Source organism: Etheostoma cragini, chromosome 1, assembly GCF_013103735.1.
Source record: "Etheostoma cragini isolate CJK2018 chromosome 1, CSU_Ecrag_1.0, whole genome shotgun sequence".
NCBI classification, from domain to species: domain Eukaryota; kingdom Metazoa; phylum Chordata; class Actinopteri; order Perciformes; family Percidae; genus Etheostoma; species Etheostoma cragini.
The window spans coordinates 23,448,404-23,467,403 of NC_048407.1; the positions used below are offsets into that span (position 1 = coordinate 23,448,404).

The 19,000-nt window shown below is 39.3% G+C and overlaps 2 protein-coding genes across 2 annotated transcripts in view; both read right to left on the bottom strand.

Annotated features, from left to right (window-relative positions):
• xkr5b (XK related 5b) overlaps positions 1–7,939 on the bottom strand; it is a 10,798-nt gene extending 2,859 nt beyond the window's left edge. Inside the window, exons 1-12 of the mRNA XM_034894179.1 lie at positions 7,645–7,939; positions 6,226–6,315; positions 5,927–6,032; positions 5,619–5,785; positions 4,081–4,214; positions 3,858–3,936; positions 3,497–3,666; positions 2,905–3,016; positions 2,536–2,703; positions 2,196–2,386; positions 1,920–1,991; positions 1,350–1,530 (exon numbers count right to left, since the gene is read on the bottom strand). Of these exons, the coding sequence (XP_034750070.1) occupies positions 1,350–1,530; positions 1,920–1,991; positions 2,196–2,386; positions 2,536–2,703; positions 2,905–3,016; positions 3,497–3,666; positions 3,858–3,936; positions 4,081–4,214; positions 5,619–5,785; positions 5,927–6,032; positions 6,226–6,315; positions 7,645–7,753 (1,579 nt within the window). The 5' untranslated portion in view covers positions 7,754–7,939. The remainder of the gene's footprint in view (positions 1–1,349; positions 1,531–1,919; positions 1,992–2,195; positions 2,387–2,535; positions 2,704–2,904; positions 3,017–3,496; positions 3,667–3,857; positions 3,937–4,080; positions 4,215–5,618; positions 5,786–5,926; positions 6,033–6,225; positions 6,316–7,644) is intronic.
• A 1,623-nt stretch (positions 7,940–9,562) lies between these two features.
• On the bottom strand, positions 9,563–18,664 carry eva1a (eva-1 homolog A (C. elegans)). The gene is made up of 4 exons (XM_034900643.1): positions 17,936–18,664; positions 12,293–12,465; positions 11,559–11,909; positions 9,563–10,621 (listed from the first exon to the last, which is right to left on the bottom strand). Exons 2-4 carry the CDS (start codon positions 12,363–12,365, stop codon positions 10,509–10,511), a joined length of 537 nt encoding a protein of 178 aa, XP_034756534.1. The 5' UTR covers positions 12,366–12,465; positions 17,936–18,664; the 3' UTR covers positions 9,563–10,508.
• Positions 18,665–19,000: the final 336 nt, after the last annotated feature.

A 19,000-nucleotide genomic window follows, 5' to 3' on the forward strand; every position in this document is an offset into this window, starting at 1 on the left:
ATATAGAAAGTTTGACATTGATGGAGGCAGCTAGCAGAGGTAGGCTCACAGGACAGTAGGCTGTAAACAGTTAGCTACTGTCTCGCAAACAAGCTGTGGCGGCAAACTGGATAACGTCATGGAAGACGGCTAGTTGCGTCTTGCAGTGACCTGGGTCATTGCCATCCCATTGATACATGTAGCATAGTTTTTCGAGCTACAACACTCTGCGTGTTTAACGTACTTCTCCTTTAACAAGTAGCGTACGTTTTGATGTAACGGCTGGTCATTTTAAATTAGTAAATAAGTAAGAGTAAAGGATTTTCTCTTAATGTATATTCAATGTAAGTAAGGTATGAAACTATACAAATATATTTGATAAATTGTTGTTTTGTGCATTTAGCTTTTAAGAATAGCTAATATCTGGTCCTGTATTTCTGGATGGTCTATGGGGAATTCTGTTAACATGACCAGTATTCGTAGGCAGCTATATGTAGCAACAACTTTTACAACAACATAGCCATGTGAAGTGCACTATGCAGCCATTGTTTTCTTATATTGATGTAACTAATGTAAGTTAGAATGTGATTTGTGATAGTGTTATTTTATGTTTGATTCTGTATGAATAAAACAGATGCATTTGGGAAAAGTCAAGAAAGCTGCTGTGTCAAACTCTCCCGTTATTTCACCTGTCCTTCAGGGAATTTAAATTTGTTACCCGGTCTCCTTGCCTGGGACCTGTAACACTCTCAGAAAGTCATTTTCAGCTGCAGCGGGCAGCTGTTTTCATTGAAAAAGCTCCTAAAACCCACTGTAGACACAGTGGAATAGACACAGTTAGCAACCAGCTAGTGAACGTAGTGGAACATTGCAGCTAAAGAGCCAGATGTTGGTGCAAGAGAGTGGATATTTGACTCACATTCATCAGATGAATGCTAGTGTTGCTCTGTAATTGCTGGATGTGTAAATGAGGTAAATGTTGAAATAAACAAGTATGCCATATCAACTTTATGAAGCAATGCTATGTCAATGTTGTGTTCAGACAAACTAATTTCATGGTTGTGCAATCTTACAGACAGTACGATCATAGATACCAGGAAAGTAGGTGTGCTGTCTGGGTATTCAAACAAAGCCACAGGTCAAAGATCAGCAATGGATGCAGTGGAACACTTCATCAAAATGTTCACTCTATGTTCTCTCCCTTAGTAGTTAAACATGCAAACTAATTAATTAATATACACTCAGGTCTGCAATAAGGCAGTCATCATTTGTACTGACATTGTAACAAACCTTTTCTCTGGTCACTGAGCGAGTGTTTTTGGGTGTGTGCACCAGCAGGGTTTAGTGTTTATTCAGGCATCAGATCAAACCTTTTTCTGATGGTGGAGCGCTGGAGTCTTCTTCTGCAGTCTCTTCAAAAATTACCTCCTGGATCGGGATGATCTCTGGAAACCTTTTCATATCCTGGATTGTTGTGGGTGGAGCTTTTCTCACTGGTCGGGCTATTACACTGGAGGGAGCTGGCTTTGGTGGCTTGGCTACCTCTCTCACCTGGGGACGAGACAGACAGCTGAGCCTCAGACTGCACACAGACCAACTGAAAGTATTAGTACCCAACATGGTGGCTGAGGATTCATTTTACACATGAACAAGATTCTTAAACCCACTGTGTACATTTTAGGTGATTATAACATTGTAATAGACTTAGACTAGACTTAGCTTTATTAATCCCTTTGGGACGACTCCCGCAAAATTAAAAATAATTACATACATTTGTGTTTGTATAAAAATATGCCAAACACATAGAAAGTTAATGCAGTCTATGTGTTGCTTACAGCGTATGCATCTCCATGTTCCAATCCTACACATAATGGCTTTCAATATAAATCTACTTTGTTTATATTATTGGTTATTAGGGAAAAATAAAACAAAGATCTTGCCTGTGGAGCCTGGGTCACCTGTGGTGGAGCTGGTTGAGAAATCTGAGGAATCTGAGGCTGAACAAGTGGAACCTGACAAATGACATTACAGATAAGAATAAGTATCCTTGTAATATAATTGTAAAATATATCACACACAAGGCTGCATGCCAGGAAGTTTAAAACTAATTGCAACGAAATTCATTAGTTTTTAATGTAAAAAGGTCAGGAGGAAGTCTCTCTACTAGACCAATAACTCTTCTAAGCAGGACATTCAACAAAAGGAACGCTACAGACCCGAGGGACATGAGGCTCATCAGGGGAGTGAACTTCTTCAGACAGACCCATCAGTCCGGCTAGCCCCCCCTCGCCATACGACGACCAGATCCTAGTTACATCTCCTGTCTTCATGGCCAAGCGAATCAGCAGCCAGTGGTGATGTTTCCAGCCCTCCCATTGGATAGGAAGATCCATTAGGGTCCCACCTCCTGATTAGATTACAATAACAACAATAGTCATTCTGTCTATCCATTCATCCATCTATCCAGACAGACAGACAGAGAGACAGAGAGACAGACAGAGAGATAGATAGATAGATAGATAGATAGATAGATAGATAGATAGATCTTTAACAGACCGGACAGTGTTGCATGGCGATGGCAAGTCGGTGTAACTTTCTCCTCCAATGACAGTGTAGAGCCACGTTCCGTGCAGGCTCCACCTATCCCCCTATGGCGAATACTCTGGAAAATCTCGAAGGACTTAGGATGGAGGAAACGATAGTAGAGCACCAACGCTATCACTCCTGGAGAGAAAGGGGGAGCAAATAGAAAATAAACATGTAGGACTTAAAATAGTGGCATGCAATATTTAATGTGTAAACATTTATGGATCTTGTAAGAAAAGAAGGAAATTAACATACAGGAGTTGGAAATTTGGACATTACTTAAGAGAGAATGTGTTTGCAGTTGTGGGTCTTGTTATACAGTGTAGCTGTGTGTCTCACCAATGAGGAAGCTACAGAAAACTGCTGCCGGGATTCCCACAGTATCCCAGGATACTATGCTAAACAACCATGAAGAGGCCAGAAGAAGAAAAGCGTTCTCTAAGAATATGACCTGAAGAAGAATGAACAGAAACAGAGGAAGATGGTTACCTTTTTGTCTCACATTTAAATTTTAAATGTATTACTCTAGTTTTTTATTCAGCTTAATGTACACTGTTATTCAACTATTGTGTTCAAAATTACATTGATTCAACTGGTGCATTATCAGCATCTCAGATATTTGGTATGGACATTTTTATGCAATATATATGTTTTCAGTGATTGTATTGGTTCATACTTAACTTGTGTCTGTAATGTTTCTTAAATTTACATTTTCTGCAACCAAATTCACATGCAGAAGAGATTGGTTTACGATGCAATTCAACAGTTAGACTGTATACATATTTACCTCATAACTTGACATTTTAGCTAATACAGTGTTTTCTTCCCATTTGAGGGTCTTAAATGTTGTGTCAGTGTTTCTGTTTATGTCAATGGCTTTGCTCAAACAGTCTGGCACACAGGCATGAACTGACTCCAAACACACACATACCAGGTAGAACCCGGCCATGCGGTATCTGGATTGACCATACTTCACATTGAGGAAAAGGAAGATATGAATAGCTCCCAGAACAAGGTTGAAGAGTCTCCATCGACTAGTTGAACGTATAATGTCGGTCTGCTGAGACACCATCCAGAAAGTTGCACCCAGCCAGTGCACACCTGACACACGCACACACACATACAGCCAATTAAATATTCAACCTTTAACTTTATTACATAAACACACTAATTCAGACAACCTCAGGAGATGAGGTGAACCATAAGAGTGTGTCTTCACCAAGACTAACCCAACAATAGGTCAGGTTAAGAAAATACGAGCTTGGAGATAAAGCCTGGGCATTCGTACTTACCAATGACTCCCAAGATCCATTGTTTGAAGATACGTGTGAAGAGCATGAGAATGGCAAATCGAGATCCCAACATACTGACCTGCAGACAGAGAAAAAATATAGCTGTTACACAAAAAAAGCCTAGCACATACATATAAATATGCTGCTCATTGTGTAAATTGAGACTGTTATACGCAGGGTGTATGTTGTGCATATTGGCTTTCGGTTGTAAAAATATGCACACCCTCCACAGAAGTCGACAGAGAATGGCAGCGGGGGTCATTTGTAGGTGTCCTGGTCTGATGAGTGAACAGGCTCTAGCGTAGAGGACCAAGGCCCAGGCCAGAGATAACAAACACACCACAAAACACACCGAGGCTAGAGGAGAGAGGGTGGAGGAAGAGAGGAGAGTAAATGTGAAGACTTGATACAGAAAATAAAGGCTAGATACTTTTCATGAGTCAGTCTGCTGCACATGCAAGCACACTGGGAATAGATGGGAGAGAAATTGGTTAAAGCTGAACTAATTGTTTTGGGAGGGTTTTGCCACTTGGGGGGCAGCAAAACAATTTGAAAAGAAAACATCTGACATATCACCTTATGAAGTTGTTATGGCAAACATGTTAGCAAAAAGCTGCTCACATCAAGCAGACACAGAGCAACATTCATTTGGAGTCAAGTTTCATGTTTCTGGTCCCCTGACAAATGTAAGTGCAATATTCACTCTCTTCCAGCTTTGTTTTGGTCTCTCCTAATTCCTGAGGAAATTATGACAGCGAAAATGAACCAAAACAATAAAGTTTAACAGATAAGTTGAACTGTTCTGTATTATTGACGGGAACTGCAGAGTTAGTGTTCATTTTCTGTACCTTTGTCATTACGAGCTTAATACAACCTTTCATACTAAACAGTTATTTGATCCCCATTGTTTGAGTAACACTATATTTCTACATTTGATCTGCTTATGCTGAAGGAACAACTCGCTCCTGCCAAAAAAAACATTGGCACGGCAAATGATAGTTGCACAGGTGACATGAAGTCTTGAGTTGTTCTGCAGTAAATCAATACAGACCATTAGAGAAGTCAAATCTCTCAGGCCTTCATTATTACACTTAACTAGATGTTATGCAATCCAGTTCCAGTCCCTGTAACTTTAATCCTGATAGGAATAACTGAACTCAGAGCTTAGATGTTCATACAGTACCAGTTATGAACATTTAAAAAAAACGCTGAATATAGGTATAATTCCACATTGCTATAAATCCATCTGATATTATTCAAAGAAATAGTAAATCATAATCTGGGGTGTGAGGACCACCAAGGCACACTATGCTGCACTGAAATTGAACCAAAACAGCAAAATTATGGACCGGGAAGCTAAATGATGAGCTGATACACTCAGATTTACAGCTTTGTAAAGAGGAAGGGACCGGCAGATTCAGGAGACAATTCACTGTAGGTTCAACCTACCTGCAGGTTTCACATTGTCACATTGTTATTTTACATTCACATTGTGATTTATTTTCTATATTTAAAAAAAACTACAGCTGCTTTAAACATATTCATTATATAATTATGTTATGCAGGTCTCTCATGATTTAGTGGGCCACAGTTTATTGCAGATCTGTTTGAAAGTCCTGTTTGAAAAAAAACTAGCAACACACACTATGCTGTACATACCTTTGCTATCACACACACACATAATTACACATGCTATTTCAGACTCTATTGCACACCCATGCACACATACTTTTTTACATTTGTTATTAAGTATCACTGTACCTGGAGATTTGATTCCTATATCAGTGCAGATGAGCACATAGGTCTGCAGCAGCGTCTGAGGGAGCGTGACCACCAAGGCCTCAAACAGACGTAAAGCAGATGCATCAGCCTGTTGCATGATCTCACCATACACATCCTCGTCTGGAAGACAAATGCACTCCCACAGTCTGGAGGCCAGAGATAGATGAAGGGGGGTCAAATTGGGAGAAAGATTGAAAGAGAAACAGAGAGAAAAAGGAAATGCCACCATGTACATCATCATTCTTATCAAATGCACATAAAGATGCACATGCGCAAGGTTGACCTACCTTTTAAAGAGACCCAGGTGCAGTATGTGTGTCCAGGTGAGAGACTTCCTGCGGATGCGTCCATCTGACAGGTACCACAGATAACTGAGCCACTGAGGCCCCCAACCTGGAAAACATGGAATGAAACAAGTATAAATAAAATCTATCTATTTATGTATCTATGTATCGATCCATCCATCCATCCATCCATCCATCCATCTGTATTGGACTGTGCCTTGTCAATGATCAATAACACTAACACTAACAAGGACATTTATATGTTGTTGTTGTTGTTGTTGTTGCTGTTGCTGTTCTCTCACCTGGCAGCAGGAACAGTGCAGTGAAGCCAGCAAGATGGGCATAGCAGTAGTTATGACCCACCCACAGATAGTACACAAAGCAATAGATCACTGGAGAAAGAGAGGGAAAAACAAAAATAAATGCTTAAGTCTACTGACCTGACACGATTGCTACAACTAGAATCATAAAAAAAACTCACTCTAATGGTTAATACTTATAAAAGGTCTGATACACTTGTGTGGTTATTTCATTTGTAATTGCGATGTAAGCTGTTGCTGTCAGCTGATTCTGAAGCTGATCCTATAGAAAATTGTAATTAAATGAACAGACAGATTAACAAACTTCGCCTGCATACGCAATCGTAGGACAACAGACATCAGCTTCCTAAATCACATGCACAATATCACTATAATAAAGCATATCTAAGATAATTGCTATCTAATATATGCTATTTATTGTCTATTTACACTTAATTTGTGTAACCAAGTGTAAAAGAAACAGATTGCAGTATTTTGTATGATGCTGTTTATGCTGCAGTGTTTACATCAGGGCAACAGCATTTCATCTGTGTGCCAGAACATGGAGCATTTTGTGTTTAGAGAGTGCCCCCACACATTTCGACATGACCTCTGTCCTACATCTAATCTAAGGTTTATTGACAACAAGAGTGCTAGCTGTCTCTTCTCCCCACACACAGACTCCTCCACATCCCACTAGGTTTGCTGAGCTCTGCAGCTCTGCCTGCCTCCATCCACATGTAATCTGAACCGTTTTAAGTGCTAACAGGCGGGCTGTCCCGACAAACTAGGCCGCATCGTGGGGTACGCCCATCCCCTCGTCCATTCATGCACCTCCAAAAAAAAGGGCGCTGAAATATGACAACATGGCTTCGCTTTGTTTTTATTCAGGAGAGATCTCTTAGAAACTGAAATTACACCGCTGTTTAAAACAGGAACTGTGGAAAACTCTGGCATGAGTCTGCAGCTTTGCTGCATAGAGGATTTCGTATTGCGTGTTTAAAAATAGGAAAGACGCGCACTGGTGCAGACTGCAGACCCTGACTCTATTATTTATGACTGCACAAGAGCCGCTAAAGTGACAACAAATGTCCAACTTTGTATGTTGGATCATTGTAGACTTTGTCAAACAGACCAACATGACATCCCAAATCCTCTGTCTCAACTATATGCGAGCATATCTCTCTTCCAGCAGCTGTAGCCCTCACCCACTACATCCTTATTCACTGTGGCCAAAAAGGCACGCATGCACCCACATGTATAGCCTACAATACATTCCCCAATTAAGTCTAATAAAACACAATGGGGATGAGCGTGGGCACATGCTAACACATAACGATCTATCAACATAGTGATAGTTTATTATTTGTGCGCAGGGCGTGTACGTTTAAGTGTGTGCGCGTGTCCCAGGTAAAGACTCACGCGCCGTCCTCTCTGCAACGACGAGAAATGCGGTAAAGGCGAAGACGCAAACTTGGCAGCACGGCATGCAGGCGCCTCCGTGGCTCGGAGTCGCTGAGTAGTCTCTCATGGTGGAGTATGAACCTGAACTCTCAGGTTTACGGTGATAACAGTCTGGTAGTCTGTAGGACGGTGTTGTTCTGGTCCCGGGCGGGACTCGGTCCAGCTGCAGTAGGATGCTCGGTCTGCTCCGTGTACCCGTCCAAATAACGTCACCGCCCGTCCCGTTAAAGCGATAGCACCGGTAGAGTAGGTGAGAGATAAGACAATTGCCCCGGGAGATGTAAGGCCTCATTTACAGTAGTCTAAGTTGATTCAACGTTATCAGCTTGGTCATATAATACCTATACATAGCTTATGATTCACACCACAGTGATCTAGTTACAGAGTTTGGTTTGTAAAGTGTCTTAAAAATCCTATTAGGGCTTTTTTGTTTATGCCTATATACCATGTTGAAGGCATAAAGGCTATATGCCTTGTACCTACTTGTAGTGTAATAAGAACAGGATGGGTCATAAAAGACTTTATACTCACTTAATCAAAGTGTTAGAAAATATCGGTCTAGTCGTATTCAAACTCGAGTCTGGGCGGAAAGGAAAACTAATGGTTTCAGTTTTCCACAAATCTGACTTATTTGTCAACTATCCCATTTCATAGCCCTCGTTTTATTTAGTGGATATGTGACGTCACCTTGAGAACATTAGAGGGCAGGAGGAACCGCTTTTCTTGACCTCTGTAAGCTTTACAAAATATTAGTGTGAAGTGTTTTGCTTATTTTGTTTTTGGTTTTTCTTTAGTAACACGCTGGCTCTTTCACAACATAGACTTTTAAGATCTACATAAGATGTTCTTTTCTACTGTATGTCCACATTTTTCAATAAAATTTGAATTGAAGAAAACCCCTGAAGATTAAAGTGACCCAGGGAAATATGGGAGTTCACAGATGAGAAAAAGTGCTGAGCTTCAGCTTCTCCTTGATGAGAATGAAGTTAACGATTACAATGTGGTTAATGGTGTTGCATTAGACGACTCATTTGGATGTTTAATTAATGAGAGCCACATTTCTATTATTATATATCTGTGTTTCTGAGTCTCCACAAATATTATCTTGACTAAAAGATTGCTTTAATTTTGGCTAGTAGAATCATCTATTAATTTGCTTATTCGTCCATTAATTTTATAATTTCATTGCCTTCTCTCCCTATTGCCTCTGCTCTTTTCCATTTGGCTTTTTAAAGCTGTAAATCCTGAGATGTGGTCCACAGAGTGGAGGACTGCTCTGTGGAGCGGGGCACATTATGAACACCAGGGGGAGTCTGTCTCCAAGAACCGATCATTCTCACAGCAGATGAATTATATACTTTTTTGTCCAAAAGAAGGGTAGATAGTTTATCACAGCTTTGTGTCCAACAAATACAAATGGTCCTATTTGTGTGTGTGGAAAAGTGAGCAGCAGTAACTGTGACTGGTTGATAAGGGCAACAGCATAGTGGTGATGTTGGGGGCAAAACATTTGGCCCAATTTCTCAATGTTATTCTGAGATGCTTGATAAATATGTCCCCATTGACCCAACCCAACCCCTATGATGTAATGTATGTTTATGTCCGTCCTAATGCTTTCCATTAAGTGTTACTCACTCTGGGTCACTAGTGTGTGGCTGCTGTTGCTCGGACTCTCATTGTACTCCCAAGTGATGTTCTGTGCTTCTTGCAGTCACTGTGGCTCAGAGGGGAGGGTTAAACCTTTATTATTGCTATACATCATTATGAAGACGCGCTAAGTGAAGGTGAATAGAATAAGAAACTTTGGATTATTATTATTGGACTGTTTATGTATGTACAGAAAAGAGATACTTTGTTATTGCAAAGTTATAATTGGTAAAAATTCAATAATCATTTTTAATATTGTCAACAAGATCATTCTCTGGATATATCATCTGTTCTTGATTCCCACCAGATACATGTACAACATAAAGTACCCAAAGACACTTAAAAACTGTTGATGGAACAATGTTAATTTGAAGTCATAATTTTACTCAATATGTACAGAAAACAGCTTAAAAAATTGTAATTAAAGTTTATAAATGTTTTCAGCTCATTACCAAATGAGCCAAAGAAAGAAAGGCAGCATGATCTTCTCAAACATGATGACCTGCTGTCCTATGTCCTTGTGCACCAACACCTGTAGCTGATAAGCCTCCAGCCTTCAGATGCAACCAACAGACTTGTCAGGATATACCTTTCATATTTTATCAACCCACCACAGCCATTACGTGTCCTTCCTACAAGTATTCTCTTTATCTGGGGATTTACAGCAGTAAAAGCACCAGTATGTGTAAATGTATCTTTGTATTGAGCTAACATCTTTCCCGCTGTTTTTTAAAAGTTAAAAATTATTGTTAAAAAATTGAAAAGTTATAAAATCTCTTTTACAGTTTTCACCAACAGCAGTTACATATCGCGCAGTGTGTTCTCTGTAGATCCTTTGTGTCATACTTGTTGGCTTTTCGGAGCACAAGGACTTTCTTCTTTCAAACACTTCAGTGTCATCCTGTATTGGAGGACTGAGCCATCACAACTTCTATGTTTTCCTTGTTGTTAACAGAGTGGAGGGGACTGCTGCCGGCAGGGCTGTCACTAATAGTTTCATCTGTTAGAGTCTCTTTGGTGCAGTGCAGACAGCACTCCCAATCTGATGGTTTGTGTCAATTCTATCCATAGTTTTCTTTTTTTTTCCTACGCAGCGCTGTGGAGATAGTTCCGGCAATGCGAGGCTCTGTCTATCTTCATGTCTTTGTGACTACTGACACATATTTGATAATGTGTCAGTAATATCTGTTGAGGCTTCCAGTGACTGTACTGATGTCCGGTTGTCCATTCATCCAGATCTCTCGGAGAATCCGCTCCCGCTCTTCTAGCCTCTGGGCCCGGTCCAGCTCTGATGACACACACACACACACACACACACACACACACACGCACACACACACACACACACACAGATTAAAGCACGATCATATATTGTCCACTCACATAGCAACATAACAATCAAATTTCACATCACTGTTGAGAGTATGAACATGTGTGTGAACATCTCACAGAGATGAACAGATGAACAGTCTAAGAGTGAGTGAGTGAGTGTGTGTAAATGTACATTGATATATTATTAGGCATACATTTTGAAAAAGTAAATATTTCTTTCAAAAGATTTCATCTTTTAAATGCTTGTATAAAACATTTTTACACAAACATTTAAAACAAATGTATTATTTTACTCACATAACCAGTGTTAACTGTTCTACAATATCTGGCTCTGCTTATCTACTTTTTTCTAATCCATTTTGGACAAAACATAACTTTTAATACCTGAGGACTTTATCAAATATGTAAGTACTGCGTTTCTGTAATAGGTAGGTGGGGTGAGTTAGGGCATGTCTTGACGGAGGTCTGCACTTTCCAAATTCCATTCTAATTATTACTGTTTTTAATTCATAAATTGTAGAAACTGACAGAATTACATTTTACTGGAATTGTATTTCATATGATTTCACATGACAAATGAATTGATCGATTCACTGTTCAATTCATAGAGTATTTTCTAAATTTCCATCACTGCATTTGTTGTTCATTGAGTGCATTTAGTCATGTAATGGACTGTCAAACATTTTTGCAAGACTGTGACTGTGTGAGAAAACAGTTGGCTGGGAAGTGTTTGGATCATCCTTGGACATCATTGCCGGAAAAACAACACCTTGCTGTTGAGTGTAATTTGTCCTCTGTGCTACCTGGGCATTATATGAGATATACTAAATTGGATTAAATGGGCTTGATATGAGACATGACTCATCCTGTTTGTGTGTCTCTGTGAGACATACCCTCAGCTGATGTGAACATGGTGGCATGCAGCAGCGCTCTCTCAAAGCGTCTTCGTCTCCGTGAAGACATGTCAGAGGTGTCATCCCACTCTTCTGATTCGCTGTCCCCAGCAGGCGCAGTCCCTCCAGAGGCTACAACAGCAGTGCTGTCTGGATGACTGTCAATGGGCTGATGGAGGGGACAGCCGTGATGGCGACGGTGATGATGCTTGTTCCTGCGGCGATGGTGCTTACTGTTGCCATAGTGACAGTCTGCTCGACAGTGTATCTGGAAGACGATGGCGCAGAGTGTGACAAGAAGGCCAACACAGACACCGCCCAGAAACACCAAAGCTGTCCTCTCGGGTTGGTCTAAGAGAAACAGAAAAATAATATGAAAAGTTTTCAACAAAGAAACAAGTTTACTTTGTTGCAGATATGCTACATTCTGGTTTAAAAATCATTATCATATTTATATAATAATATTTACATTTATAATCTATATTACAATTGATTGTCTAAGTTTTGTCTTTTAACCAGAGCATGAGAAACTTATTCAACATTGATCCATATTAGAGTCATTGGAAGACCTTGTTCATAAAGTGTGGTCCAGGGGTCCTTTAGGAAATACATGGCATCATCAGAATGGCCAACAACGCTGTGCCTTAACTTCCGTGATCTTATACAGTAGCACAACAAGAGTATATTGATGACTACATACAGTCACACATAGCAATTGTGCATGTTGGATCTACCTGCGATGAAGGTGTAAGCTGCCATTATGTTGCTAAGCAATGCCATCTCCTGGGAGACCACTTTCACCTCCATGTTTGGGCTTCCTGACGTGGACGCGCTCACGATTTCACAACCAGTTGAGCTTATTGTATTCTCCTGCAAAGGTCAGTGAAGTTCATACTTCATCCCTCCCCTAGATTGTAGGTTTGAGGGGTGGAGGAGAGGACAGAAGTAGGAAATGATAGAGGGTTAGAAACAAGAAGGAAAAGAGAGAAGGTTGAGAGGGACAACAAGGACAAAGCACAAGGGACAATCAATGAATACATGCATAGAGTCGAAAAGGATGCATCTCACTCCTCATCTACCTCGAGATCACCACCCAAAACTTAAGAAAAAAACAGCGTAAGAATTGATTCACATTAACAGTGAATAATGGCAACTTGTCATATGACCTTGCTGCAGTAACTAATTATGCTCATTAAAATGATCCTGACTAAGTTGAAAGTTTGTGTTTTTTTTCTTGTAGAAAAGGTATCACAATCATTTCTATTGCTCCAGAACTGAGGAGTGTCTTGTTTAGAGAGGGGATGAGTTCATTGTAATATAATTATAGTATTTTGGAAACTTGGACGCCTGTATGTCGTATCTCACTTTCCCCTTGGTTATCAACATGCCTGAACTGTTCGCCTGCAGGGTTTAGGAGAAATGGCAACCAAGAAACAAAAAAGGCTTTTCCCCCTCAATCATATGCCAATATTTAAATTTAAGATTACACACACATAAGGTAATAAAACCTGTATTCACAAGCAAACACATACTTTAATGCAGTCATTTATGATACATTCAAAGGTTTTGAGGTATCAGTAGAACAAATACAACGATGATCTGGCAAAAGAGCATTCTATGCAGATGAAAATTACACAATAATGAAAATTATTAAGTTATAAAGATCAACTGTCTTGAAATAAAGGGAAATTAAAATGGAGGGGACAGAACAAGTTTGGAAAATGAGCTTTAAAGTACTTTTCACACAGACCAGTAAAACACCCCAGAAAGAGTGAAGAATTAAGATAAAGACAGATGTCTGACACAAGAGCATTTTGTAAGACTTTTGATTCATTGGCACATCTAGCATGCACTGATCACCTCCTCTGGGCTGTTCACACCGGCCTTTAAAAGAGTATGCATATCATACTGGAACAAATGTAATAAGATTTGAAAACTTTAAAGCCTTAAATCAAGTAGACGTTTCCCTCCTACATACACACTTTGCAGTTTTTGCACTGCGAGATGTTAACATATATACTCAAATGCCATCGTGTCAGAGGTATACAGGTACGGGTATGTCATTTTTTGTTTTGTACAAAGGATTTAATATATATATATATATATATATATATATATATATATATATATATATATATATATATATATATATATATATATATATATATATATATATATATATATATATATATATATATATATATATATATGAAAGCCAGTCTCTAGATTATAATAATGTAATTAGCCTACCCAAACAGTGACACATTGTGTTCTAATACTGTAAGGGTTTGCAACCTTGGTTCTAAATGAAAATACTTTCTCCACTCGAATGCACATTACGGAGCTGGAGAGATAGTCTTGATACAATAGAGAACTACTGAATATACAAAACAACCACATATAGTTAGAACAGACACTAAAGTGTCCACATATGCAAATCACTTAACTAAGGATGAATAGTTACTTCTAAATGACTTAAGTATAGTTAAACTAGTTGGTCACCAGTCTGTTTCTGGAGAGAACCACTAGGTGGCAACAAACAGCCATCAGCCAGTTTGCTCTTTGGAGGTTTGAAATAGAATCACTCAGATTAAGATGAAGATGACCTTGCTGGTGGACACAAACTCACTCACACATCCCATATGTCATGGACTGAACAGTCTTGGGCCAAGACAGATTTCTTACCGGAGAACTTGATAAAACAACTCACTGCTCTAGGGTTTCAAATGAATCCCACTTATGGCATTGGCAATATTGTTTTTTATTGTTTGGATGTTGATTTCAAATAAAAAAGTCAATAAACTTAATCTGCGGTGTTCCCGCTCCCGCGGATGTACAGTGTAGGATTTGTAGGCATCCTCAATTTGGGGGATGTCCATGAAAAGAATTACAATCCAGAAAAAAAATGTATTTGTGAGGTCTCTACCAAGATATATAATTTTGCCATCTTGAAATCTTAAAATATCAATATATGAATATTTTTGCCATCTTGCCCAGCTCTCATTTAGCCATATTGAGCTGAAAATGAGACATGGAAGTATTTTGCAAACATTTTCCATTTGCTTTGACGTGTCATGTGATTGTTCCAGGGACAAGTACAGAGTATCACCAGTGCCACATACCACTTGTCTATTGCCTGTGTGGCACTGGTTGATACTCTCAACACCCAGGTAAGTTTTGAGCAGCAATAGAGACAACTAGTTCTATACAGTATTGCATCTAAACATGTAGCCCCAAACCCAGTGTGTGTGTGTGTGTGTGTGTGTGTGTGTGTGTGTGTGTGCGTGTGCGTGTGCGTGTGCGTGTGCGTGTGCGTGTGCGTGTGCGTGTGCATGTGTTTTAATTATTGATTGCATTGATACTAAATATACAGTATCATTAATTTCTTAGGTCCAGACTGAGAGAGAGAGAGATCAGGAGAGATGTCAGAGGGTGAGTGGGTACAAAGAAAGTAAAAGAACTGAAAGGTTCTAGGAAGGTCCTTTAAACTATGAAAAAATAGGAAAATTGAGAGGGAATCAAGAAGAGCAAGAGAAGAGGGGAGACTCCACTGTCTGCTTTTCATTCTTAACTACACTACTTCTTAACCTGATCTGCTCAGATAAGGGCTCCACATTCTATCTGATCGTGCTTTTAACGCGTCAATAAGCTTTTCTTTGGACTTCAACTTGCATGAGTTTTTTTTAATAGATCATGTTTTGAACGGTTTGGCTCAACGGTCAGTTCTGATATCTTACAAGTGATAACAAAAAATCCACGCAATTAATCTGAGGGGTTCATAATATGATGAACTAATATTTTATGTTTGATTATTTCCTTTGTTGTAGATTTAAAACTTTTAGATTGAACAATTTGAGCTAAAAACAAATACTGTCTTTGCAGCTCCTCACAAATGCAAACTTTGACAAAGTTTTGGAAGTTGACTTTGCATAACATGGTTTGACTGACTGAGTGAGTTGTCGTCCAAAGCGTTTGAACCACTTCTTCCAAATAAAATGAAGCTCTGATGTGAGTGGTAATCCTGTTATGAAAGTACAAGCAAAGAGTGCAGCAGGGCAAAAAGGACATGAACATTAAGCTATTTTAATTTCATGAAAGCGTTTCCCAGCTGACAGCTTTAAACACATCTCATTACATTCAAATGTGTTCTCACTGCGTGTTTATGAGCTTTCCCCCATTAAACCTTTTATTAATGATTGCAAAGAGGCCTAATCACTATATGAAGACAAACAACTGTAATCTTGTAAAAAAAAAAAAAGATAATAAAGTCTTCAAGTCTGAGTCTAAAACTGTGCAGAATTATAAAGAAGAAAATAGCTGAGTGTAGTACTCTCATTCTGTAAAGACCTGGCAGAAGCTTAAACTTCAACAAATGAAAAATGGATGATGCTCTCAGAGAATATCAAACTGGCCTGATTTCTGAGGATGTTTTCTTCTGTAAATACTCTGAAACAGAAGGTGCAGCACTCTTGATATGTTGGTAAAAACCTGAGATAACACTTAAGAACAAATCTGCATTTTGGCTGTCACATTTGAATGTTAATGTGAAAACATGGCCCAGCAAAACACAGTGTCATGTCTCAACCTCACATACTCATTAGCATAAAAAACCACCGCGGGCCTGTCATTATGTTACAAAATAACAAAACAGTTAAAAAGCAATGCATTAACATAGCAAGTGCAAGATAAAACAACACAACATCAGATTACATGACATCACAGTGAAAAATAACACAACCAAACACACCACAACCTCCAAGCAATTCTAAATCCACTGGCTGTCAGAGTCATTTTTTGATGTTGGGTGTAAATGCTGCCGGACGTGACTGCCCTTCTCTCTCCTTTTCTTGCTCTTACTCTCTCTTTCTGTCTTTTTGATTTGTCAATTTGGGTTACTGTTTGTTACAGCAAAAAAAACACGTCTTTCAGACATAATTAACACAAGTAACTCTTAGTTTATTATATGAGGCTACCAGGATGATGTTTTATTCAACATTTCATAAATCATGTTGTGTTTAAAAAGAAAATTGCTTGGTTTCATGATGTAACTGCATCTACACAACATTTACGAACAAGTACGAGCAGAGAACTCATGAAAATAAAATAAATGAGTATCTCAACAGGTAAGTGTAGTGGAAACTCATGCCATAATTTACTATCAGGCAGCTGAAAATCACAGTTCTGTGAAGACATGAGTATGAGACACTTGGCCCGCAGCCAGCTCATTACAGCCTCTGTGCCCAACTGTATGGGGTTCCATTTGTGCCAAGATTATGCCCCATGTGCATAATCTATGTCGACTGAACATGTGACAAAACGTTTGTCTGTATCTATTTGAAGTGTACTCCAAAACTATTTTGACACTGATTGGTTATGCCAATCATCTGACAAAATATCTGTCAAAACTCCAGTTAGAACTGTTCTTCTGTTATCTTGTTGGACACGTCCCATAGAAATCTATTATTTATGAGATGAGAGGGTTGGAAAGTTGTCTGTATGGTAAATATGTAGTACTAACTCCCTGCATGAATAGCAAATATGCATGTTTTTCAAAATGTGGAGCTATTCTTTTAAACATGGTTTAAACTACACAAAGCTCTGACTAAATGCATTTGGTTTTTCACATCATGGCAGTTCAGACCCAGAATTAAACATAAAATTGACATTCAAGCACCGTTTTTGGTGTGTATTTTATCATTCAATGCGTTTCTACTACATGACCAAAGTCTAGATCCAACATGCCAACAGGAATTGCAAGATACTTTTTCTGTCTCTTCTTTTTATGGACACTGATCTTCCTCTTACTTGTCCTTTCTGTGTCTGTGCAGTCTGGCCAAATTCTTACGGGCACAAAAGGTCTTTGATTTTCTCCATGTGGTTAAGGAGACCGTATGGCTCTTACGCCTGCTTCTGAGCCCTTGCATGCACGCACGCACGCACAAATTGTATTTTTATGAGGTACAGAGAAACTCTGCACACACATTGTCCACGTGCGCTCATCACACTTAAAGCACATTTGTCTCTCTCGCTCTGTGCGTGCGTGTGCGTGTGTAATGCTAATGCAATGAGACACTGGCCTTTCCCTCAGCTGCTGCACTGTTACTATCTAAACATGACCTGCAGAGAGAGTAGAGACAGATACAGAGACACTGTGTGTAGACACAACTAGAAAATATAAAATAGGAGACAGAGATAATCAAAGCAGGAGAAGAGGGATACATGTGTGAAGGAAAAGAAAGGAATCTCCTTACTACACCATACTACACATGACATTATCAACATCATTGACAAAGACAGCAACAATAACAGTGTCAGCAGCAGCATCAACATGTGCAATTCTCACCTCGTGCACATGCAAAAACACTGTTTATACTTACATTTCATCATTGCTAAGACCCCATCGAGTGTGAATACTCCTCTCTCCTCCTCTCCTCTCCCCTCCTCTCCTCCTATTGTGTGTCCTCTTTCTCTCTCTGTCCTCCTCCTCTCTTTCCTGCTCTCTGGTCCTCTCCTCTCTCTCCTCTGGTCTCCTTTGCTCTCTGCTCTCTCCTCCCCTTTCCTCTACTCTCCTATTATCTCCTCTCTGCTCTTTGCTTTTCCCTCAAAGAAGAAAAAAACAAGAAGAGTATAATTATATGAATAAATCTTCTGCGTCCTCGCCTAGTTGTCGGATAAATCCACGTACCCGAGCTCTCCTCTCCTCTTCACTTTCTTTGTTGATGCAAATAAAACATTTCAGTCATTCTTCTCTACACTTCTTCTTCTTTTACTGATGCAGGATGGATGTTGTTCCGCTGACTGTTTTGCAGTGTGGAGTATTCTGATATTCCATTTAATTTTGTAGGTTATTGGCCAGACAGAGAGACAGAGGTCAGGTCCTCAGGGCAGAAATGTGACATGAAAGACCCCGACAAGTCGGCCAAATCCATTTCTTTTCTGCCAAGCGTCTGCCTCCCTTTCGCTCTCTCTTTCTCCCTCACACACACACACACACACATTGGTACCAACACACATACACGCACAGTCACATTCATGCACATAGTTGTAAATGCAGAATCGCTGCCACTGCCTTCCTGGTTTCTCCCTCTTTCTTTCCTACAGAAGACTCAGCAGCAGGAGAAGAGAGACAAGAGGGAGGTGAGGAGAGAGGGAGGGGCAGAGTGATATAAGGAAAAAATCACAAGTGACAATCAGATTTTGAAATCTAAAAATTAAAATATATTTTAGTGTTATGCTGACAACCCACATAAGTAAATGTACAGCATGTAAAATATCTGAAAATCACATTTGCCTATACCATGTGAATTTATATGATAAACACGTAGTGATAATAATAAAGTTTATTTAAATAACATTTTTCAAAAACAGTGTTACAGTGCTTTTCAAGCAACACATTAAAAACAGAAATACAAAATTTCCTAAACTACTAAAACATGAAATAA

Bases quoted from the DNA above. Each gene is read 5' to 3' on its own strand.
- eva1a (XM_034900643.1), bottom strand. From the start codon at position 12,365: ATGGAGGTGAAAGTGGTCTCCCAGGAGATGGCATTGCTTAGCAACATA. The intron at 11,910-12,292 runs GTAGATCCAACA...TGTTTCTCTTAG, and splicing joins AGCTTACACCTTCATCGCAG to ACCAACCCGAGAGGACAGCT. The intron at 10,622-11,558 runs GTATGTCTCACA...GTGTGTCATCAG, and splicing joins CATGTTCACATCAGCTGAGG to AGCTGGACCGGGCCCAGAGG.